We start from the raw sequence: 8791 nt of genomic DNA on the forward strand, positions 1-8791 counted from the left end.
CTGTTTATAGTATCATTTTTAGTGCTGCATATTAAAACGTGTGCAAAAAGACCACTCAACAAACAGCAAAGGATGAATAAGTTACTTTATTTATTCTTATAAATAGATTAAAAACACAATTTAACAATAATTTCAGTTGATTCAAACAACATATTACAAAGCAGCCACATTTGACACAGAACCTTCGTGAGAACTTCCAACTTGTTGATGTAACAGTGGTTGTAAACGCAGCTCAACACCTCAATAGAGTAAACATGACAGACAAAAAGAAACACTCAACTTCTCAAAGTGTACTTTTTTGGATGATTTATACACCCTCTTATCTCCTAATGTAATGACATTTCAGTTTGTCAAAATAAAGGCCTCTGTGTGTATCTGAAATCTATCTGAAAACAACGATTTCCTGACACACTGTTCACACTGTTCTCCGTATTCTCGATCTGCAAGTCACTTTAAAGTTGACCGCAGATTTCAGTCATGTTCTCTGTATTTATGTGGTGGTGCTGCTCTTATTTTAACTTTCAGCCAACACATTTGTCTCTGAATAAATTATTTGTTGTGCACACAAGCATAAAAGATGAAAAAAAAAAAAAATCACTGCCTGGATGAGAATGAGCATTCAGCATGTCACATGTACCTTTGTTCTTTGAAATAAAACAGTGAAAGCACTGAGAAAGAGTTAGAAGTTACAGATTTCATTGCAGTTCATAACACGTCGTGGTAGTGTGTCATTCTCACCTCAGCCACATCGCTCGTTAATAAATCTAACATTACTCCAAATACTAAAGTTATTTTTAATTAATTTCTTAATATTTCAAGCAGCATCGTCATAAAATGACTCGTGATCAACAGTTTGGTACAAGCCCAGCTTGTCCATACAGTAATGATTCGCTTTCTTCGGAGAAACACAATTAGCTCAGAATCTTTTAGTGATGAGTAAATTACTTTTAGAACTAAGAATTATTGATAATAATAATAGTTCATATATATATATATATAGCAACATTTTCACAAATAGTGGACAGTAATGTTTTTCTGGTTGAATTACAGGTGGTATTTAAATAATACAAAAAAATACTGACCGGTAAATGTTCAGTTAAAACCAGACAATAACCTCACATTACTGTGTGAAACGAGTGATCCTGAAACATAATAGTCTCTGGAAATAAAACAAATGTGAAATTAGACATGGAATGCGGATGTTTTCACACATTACAATTGAACTCCCAGTTTTCTACTGAAGTGATAGTTAAGGAGTGAATCGAGGGTGTTTCTATCTGTTCTGCCAAACACTGTTTCCTGCTCTGGACGGTTCACTCAGGATCCTTTCTCGCCGCTCTGAGTATGCCTGGCGGCCTGGCGGCAGGAGGATGTAGTGTGTGGCACTGGCCTGTCTGCCATCCTTCAAAATGGGAACAATGCAGGGTGTCGACTGAGCTGCAGGGGGCACCCTTTCACTCTGCTGTCTCTGTAATGCCTTACTCACATATTTTGGGTTAGCAGCAAAACTCTGTGTGGCAGGCATCACACCATTGATATAAATTGGAAGGCTTTTAGGACTGGGAGTACGTGGAGGACAAGGGGGTACTAAGGGGACTCTTGGGGGGATTTTGGGAGGCTTGTCTTCCTTATTGGCACTTAGAGTCTTTAGGAGAGCAGCAGGTTTTGGTGGGATGGGGATACGGGGAGGGACTAGTGGCTTTTCAGCCAGGCTGGTTGTGTTGCTGCTGTTAAAAGGTTGTGAAGCAAAGCCTGAATAGGAAAACCGTAGCCTGGATGATTGGTTTTGTTCTGGCTGCTCCTCTCTGTGGTTAGCCAGGGACCAGAAGTTCGATCCAGACCCACTTCCCCTTTTGGTTGGTCTCTCCTCACTGCATGGCCAAGAGAAAGCCATGGAGCCAATACCGGCACCACGAGCACGCATCAAGTTCTCCTGGTAGGCGTAATTAACCTGACCAAAATCTTTGTTTGTGCTACTGCACATGGCTTTTGGGCAGCTTTTGGGTAAAAGACGCCGTCGGTCACTGGTAAAAAACTCCACCTCGCTGTCAGCTGCCTCATCAGACATGAGCTCCTCAGGGTCAGGCAGGGGTGGAAGAGGTTTGGCTTCTCTCTGGAGCCCCCCTAACATTGTCCGCCTCTTAGAGGAAGGCACCACCTGGTCTCCTTCAAGGGGATGCAGGGTGTTATTATGCCTTTGGCCGAAAGTATCATTGTAGAAAGGAGGCTGGGAGATGGAGAGGCTGCCTGCAAAAAGAAAAGAAAAAGTCTGAACAATGATGTATAACCAAGGTATTTATGAAATAGCGAAAAAATGACTGTAACTTTATGATACAGGGTTTTCCTCTTGTTGATGTTTGCTTCAGTTCAGTGACGATTCTCAGAGGAGGAACATGGAAAAAATGTGCTTTGAGAAAAAAAAAATCTTCTTCACATTTACCCAAATGTAGTTGTAGGAGGGGGGAAAAAGCAGTGGGAGTGTTCTGCAAGCAGCTTTGAAAAAAAAAACCTCCTGTTTTGCTGAATTGGTTATCATACAGGAAACGAGAGTAAAAACATGTTGAAAACAACCGCTTAACCTATCACCCTTTTCGTCAAACATCAGCCACAACACCCTGATTAACACAGGAATCGCCATTATCTGTGAGGCAGGCCTTAATCTTAACAGAGCTTCCCATAACCTTCTCTGTGGAAACATCCAACGTGCCACAGACTGCAGGAACAGCTGGTGACCAGGGAGCAATATCCCCCCCCCAGCTCTCTCCTCTGCTACACAGCTCACTGCAGCGATGACAAGCTCACCTACAGCCTGTCTACACTCGGCTTTATTGGTCAAACGGGGAGAGAACTGTAATTTGTCAGGCCAAGACAAACCTTCGGAATATGGATTTACACTGGAAGCATTGTATAAACATCCTTTCGTGCCAAAAATAATTGTTCAGTGTGTCAAAATGTTTCCAGCAAAGGTCTTTCATTGTTTCACAAAAAAATGCAAATAGTGTAAGCGTTTTTGTTTGTACACCTAAGTAACATTTCAGAGGCAGGTTTGTTTGGACACGTGATTCATACGGTCCCAACGTTTAGTGGTTCAAGTCGAGCACGCAAATCTGAATAAGCCTCCCGGCACATGAACTGAATAAATGATTCACTCATTGAGAAACGGTCTCCATTTGCAACATCAAAATGAAACACAAGAAGCAAAGATGCAAACATTGGACCCAACATTTCAAAAACCAAACAAGCATTCAGAGGCCGTTCATGTGCTTTGATTGAGGATTTAGCTGTTCACACAGGAGTGCTTCAGTCTGACTTTATTAAGACGTGCTCTCCTCTGCATCATCAGGTTCAAATTCACTGCTCAGGGCACCAGATAAACGAGCACATGTACAGAGGCATCGCATCGGGCCACTCTCTCCTCATAACATCTCCTTTACAGCTGTCCTATCTAATAAAAGCAAAAAGGCCACAATATATATATATATATATATATATATATTTAAAATCTACTGTTCCAGTAATTTAACTGTCATATGCATCAAAATTGATTTGAGATGATATTATTGTAAATTGTCCTTTACAGGTTTTCTTTGTGATCAAATAAATGAAAAGCAGACATCAACTGTCTGTAATAATGACATGTCAAAGACTCACAGTTGAATTCCTTGTCTGTTTGCTGCTGTTGAAGATCAGTCAGGTTCTGTTCCATGTCAGCACCGAGGCCAAAGCACGCTCTGCAAAACACGAGAGGTTAAGAAATCCATACAGAGCTACGCATGTGTGTAAATCATTCCTGCATGTAACCTTTCATAAGTGAGTCATTATGTATGAAAGAACAGGCATGACATATGTTAACAGAACATATGCTCTGCTCTGTTTCATCTTTTTACATTATGTAATAAGTTAGAACATTGTCAAGTTGCCTGGCCTCTTCTATGAGCCAGATTCTTCTGATATCTTTAACGGGCCAACTGTCGTTCGGTTTATCCAAAGTATGCCTCTACTCTGCACGCACCCCATTTACTGCACATTGGTTAAAATTGAATCCAAATTTTGATGCTTTTCACAAACTTTCCATTTTTTTCTTTTCTATATACAAGGAGTTTTTCTGTCTCACAATTAAAACAAAGGTCTTAAATCTTAAGCTAGGATTCATCCCAAAATGATCCTTCTGATATTGTAATACATTAAAAAAGAAAGACATTTAAAAAAATATATATATATTTTTGTTTTGTTTTGTTTTTGTGTGAGAGTGCTGTTTGCGTACCTGTTCAGGTCATGTTGTCCCCAGTAGTTATTCTGACTACTGGCCATATTGCCTGTTTCCCTTAAAAGTCTGAAGGTCTGTACGGTATCGACCAAAAGCTCCTACACATGAGAACTCCATCAAACCCATCACAGCTCCATGTTGGCCAGCGGTAAGCTGTCGGAGACACAGAGAAAAAGAAACGTCAGGCCTATCTTGAACATTCCCATGGCAGGTGGGTCATTCGGCTTTTGCATGACATCATTTCTTTGTTTTGTTCTAGTCACACCTTCATCAGAGTGAAATGCCTGTAAAGAGGGAATAAAGCACACACACACACACACACACACACACATGCACACACACATCTGGAACAGAACGCCATGCAGCACATGCAGCTGTGAGCATATATTTTCATTATCCGGGAATAAAAATCAGGAAGATCCACAAAACAATTACTAGTTTGTTGGTTCAAACCCAAATATCTGTAACTTGTAAATTGAATACTTAATTGCATTGTTAGATCCTTCTCATCATTATCAGACATACATCTGTCTGATTCACTGACATTTCTTGCTGTTAAAATGTCATTCTAAGAAAACATAACAGCACTTTAGAAGACGCTTAAAGGCAATACATCTTTTCACGTTGACTTTGTCTTTAACAACAACTTACACTACAAAAACTCTGTATTTTGTAGGTAAAAAAAAAAATCCCACAGTCAAAACAAAAGCCAAGTCATGTTCTCCAGTCTGCTCTTGCAGCTGCCATGTGTATCTCTTTGTTGTTCCAGCTTAAAGCCATTTGTCTGATGTGCAGGCTGTTGCACAACCTCTGGGTCAGATGTGGGAGGGCAGCAGCACTCCTCACTCTCCCTTCTCTCTGTGACCATGGAACCCTGCAGTATCCGCCCTTACAACAGGGGCTAGTTGTCAAACATTCCTGTAATTCCAAAAGACTCACACTATTATTACATTTTTCTACAAACTGATGAGCAAAAAAAAAAGAAAGCATTTGAGGTATCTAGCTACATTTGGTATGGTCGAAAGTGATGTTGATGCCAGTCGAACTTAAAAACTCAACCTCAGTAAAATAACATGTCAGCAGCTCTAGTTGATTTCATTTGTCCATTCCAGCTCATATTGGTAAATGGTAAGCAATTGTGAGCTTATACAGTCTTCTGACTATTCACATGTTCCCCTTTTACATTGAAAGTAACGAATGGATCCATCATGCTTTATGACCACAGCATTTTTGATGATTATATAACATATGTAGATTTTTGCACTGATTTTATTTCTACCTTTACTGCCATCTCTTTATAACTCTTTATTGTCAGCTTAGCCTCAGGACAGAGCTGCCTTCATTTCACAGCACATAGCATCGTGGAAGCATGTGCAAATAAAGACTTTTATCTGGAATTTCAATCACGACGTAAATCCTCCAGACTGTCTGACTTTTACTGTTAAATCATTAGTTTCTGTGAGTGGCCGATACCATTCATGAACTACACTGTAGTTTGCTCAGTAAAAGTCATGTACTTTGATATTATATTGAACACAATTCAGAATTTTTGATTGGGTAAAATGTATTTTTGACAGTTAATATTTGTACCTTGTCGTCGTTATTTTATTTCAATTTGCTAAATCTCTTAAGGGGAGGTTTTGAGATAAGACAAGATAGTTTTTTCCTGTTCCAACTATGTACAAATAAATGAAACTAAACTAATCACAGGAGGCACATTTGTCTGTCAAGCTGAATCCGAGAGAAATTCACCTGCAAACTAATTCATAACGCAACCCTCCTACTCAGCCGGAGGGCAAAGCGAGGTCTCTGTGTTACTATCACACAGCAATCTCATTCTACATAAAAGTCTGCCTTTGTTGTGAGTCCGATAGGCCAGCAGTCCGTGTGGGAAGCACACAATGCCAAGCACGCAGAATGCAACAAAATAAACCACTACAAACAAAACAGTGACCAACGTGCCTATTTGAATATTTATGTCATCCTTAAAACAACTGATTGTGGCGTCATGTCCGCCAGTGAACGCCGGAGATGGAAGACGCTGAACAATTATGAATCCTACCGGCAAGTACTCAGCGGCCATGAATGGAGCCACTCTAAGCATGAATGGGCCATTGTGTCACTTTGGTGAGCAGTGAAGCAAGCCTGAAAATACAAGTGAACTCTCCCATGAGGTTAAGACTGAAGATACGCCATGGAGACGAGCACATATGGCCAAGGTATGAGCCTGTGCAGCAAATCCCCTGCTGAAGTATTGTGCATGTTGGCACTGTTAAAAGAACAAGCCTGAGGCTAAAACACACTTTGTTTATCACACACAGGAACCTCCAGCAGTTGTCTTTGGCTGTCCCAACTGCCCTTTTTTCAGGCAAAAAGGTGTAAGAAGTGTGTGTTTTACATCTATATCATGTTGCTTTACATTTCAACATAATGTAATTTGTACTGGCCAACATACTTCATCATCCATATATATGTTTAACAAGTGATAACACTTACCAAATAATTTTACTGGACAGCTTGAGCTACTTTAATAGAATAAAAAAAGTTGAAGTCTAATAAGAAACCAGACTGTTATATAAATGATGTTCTGAACAAGCTCTGATAAAGTGTGATCAATGTGTGCTCAATGCACTTTATTAAAACATTGATATTTCTTCATGCAGCATGACGGGATCAAAGTGACATGACCCAGCCGAGCGGCATGTTGTGTTGTGGACACGTCATCTAGCTGAAGGATAAGATGCAGATTACTTTGCTCCTTCTTCATTGTTCAAAACGTTAATCCATAATCTTTGTCAAAAGATTATTTTGTATCTGCTTTATGTGTGACACAAGTACTGTACATCTGATGTTTAAACATTAAAATGAAATCCAAGGCCAAATTTATGTCCAAAACTCATTCAGTTTTTTCACTCACCAGAGCTTTGAATAAGTGTATGCCAATCATCTAAATTATTTCATCTTTGAATTATTCGTTTAAAATGTATGATTTGATACCACTTCTTATAGATTCCTTGTCTATTAAGTTATATTATTATGTATTGCACTTGCCACTGCAGATAATAATTTGTATGTGTGAAAAATCAAACCTTTGAATCTGAACGTTTGAATTTAGGCCTAGATTTAAACCGTAAGGTGATACAGTGAATCATAGGTCTCTGGGATTGGCCCAATTCATTCATGGCATAGTGTGTTCTTTACTTTATGGTATTCATGCAGTTTAATATGATACGAGTCTTTACAGAATGAAGTATTCAAATTAATAGTTTACTCAAAGGAAGCATGTGACTAGCTGTACAAAATAAAATAAAATTAATGTAGGCTAGTGTTACTCTATAAGTTAAGTGTGGGTTTTTAAGTAGGTTAACCATCAACAGGTGGTAAAACATTTTTAATTGAAAATTGAGATTTTCTGTAGCTTACCATTGAGGGTCATGATGGAAGTCATTATCAATTTCTTTAGCCTGAATGCTTCAACAGATTTTCGATTTTAGTAAGGATAACTATATTCCAAGCACAATTTCATTTAATTGGGCTAATAGGTAGATAAACAGATGTGAATTTAGCAAGATTTTTCGTTTCAATTGGCACATTTTGCGCACAAACTGGTGTTCGTTAAATCCCTCGTCAGCGCCCTCTAGCGGTTGAATGGGGCTTTTGTTGTCCGGGGCTCACCCATCTCGCCTCACTTCGCCGACACGGCAGAACCGTACAGCGGGACAGGACTGCTGTGTGTACCGCTGACTACAGACAAATAATCCTCGTAGACGAACTGAATTTATGCACAGACATTTCAATTACAGGACCTTGTCACACGAACAATCAAAGTTTTAGCGATTAACATTTAGTTGTATCAGCGTCCGCGTCTCCAATTTACTTTACATCTAACGTGGAGTTCCTGTCATAGATCAAATCCAGGGGACTTTATGATAAACTGCTAAAAAGGAAACTTAATCTGTTGACAACTCAACGTAGGCTATACTTTTCCTGGTTAGTCTTCTCGGTTAAAATCCAAGATTATCAACCAAGCTGACTGAATTGATAAGAAAGACTTACTGTTAAAAGGAAGTCTATTTGTCCATCACGTAGAGAAGAATCGGTAAAGTCGTTCCGGATTGCTGTGGAGCCAGTCTGCGAGTCAAAATTGAACCATGTGCAACATCCCTCCTGTCAACAACACGGAGACGTGAAACTCAATTAGTTCGAGTGACGCGCTTTTCCACATCTCCTTATAGTGCATGCAACACGTTGCTGTGACTCCACCCAGCTCAGCCTTAAAGGGGAATAAAATCCCATTAAGTCTTTAAACGTATGATTTCAACCATTAGGAATAAATCAAAACCTTTTGAAAACATAGTTCTCATAAAACAGAAGTGCTGATTTTTTACTAATGACCTTTTAAGCGTATTTTTCACAGATATAGGCAACATGTAGCCTAGCATATTTCATCAAATCCACTTTTCTTTGCAGAGAAAATTATTCAATTTAAAAAATAGTTGTATTGCTGAGAAAGATCTTCGCTAA

At 39.2% G+C, this 8791-nt stretch overlaps 1 protein-coding gene across 2 annotated transcripts; it reads right to left on the bottom strand.

The window, feature by feature from the left end:
• Window positions 1-71: 71 nt before the first annotated feature.
• On the bottom strand, window positions 72-8492 carry errfi1b (ERBB receptor feedback inhibitor 1b). Of its 2 annotated transcripts, none has more exons than XM_079360375.1 (4): window positions 8324-8492; window positions 4265-4420; window positions 3652-3731; window positions 72-2247 (listed from the first exon to the last, which is right to left on the bottom strand). In XM_079360375.1, exons 2-4 carry the CDS (start codon window positions 4309-4311, stop codon window positions 1274-1276), a joined length of 1101 nt encoding a protein of 366 aa, XP_079216501.1. In that variant the 5' UTR covers window positions 4312-4420; window positions 8324-8492; the 3' UTR covers window positions 72-1273. The 2 variants fall into 2 exon arrangements, with proteins under 2 accessions (XP_079216501.1, XP_079216502.1); XM_079360376.1 differs by lacking the exon at window positions 8324-8492 and adding an exon at window positions 4919-5096.
• Window positions 8493-8791: the final 299 nt, after the last annotated feature.

This window comes from Symphodus melops, assembly GCF_947650265.1.
Source record: "Symphodus melops genome assembly, chromosome: 13".
Classification (NCBI taxonomy): domain Eukaryota; kingdom Metazoa; phylum Chordata; class Actinopteri; order Labriformes; family Labridae; genus Symphodus; species Symphodus melops.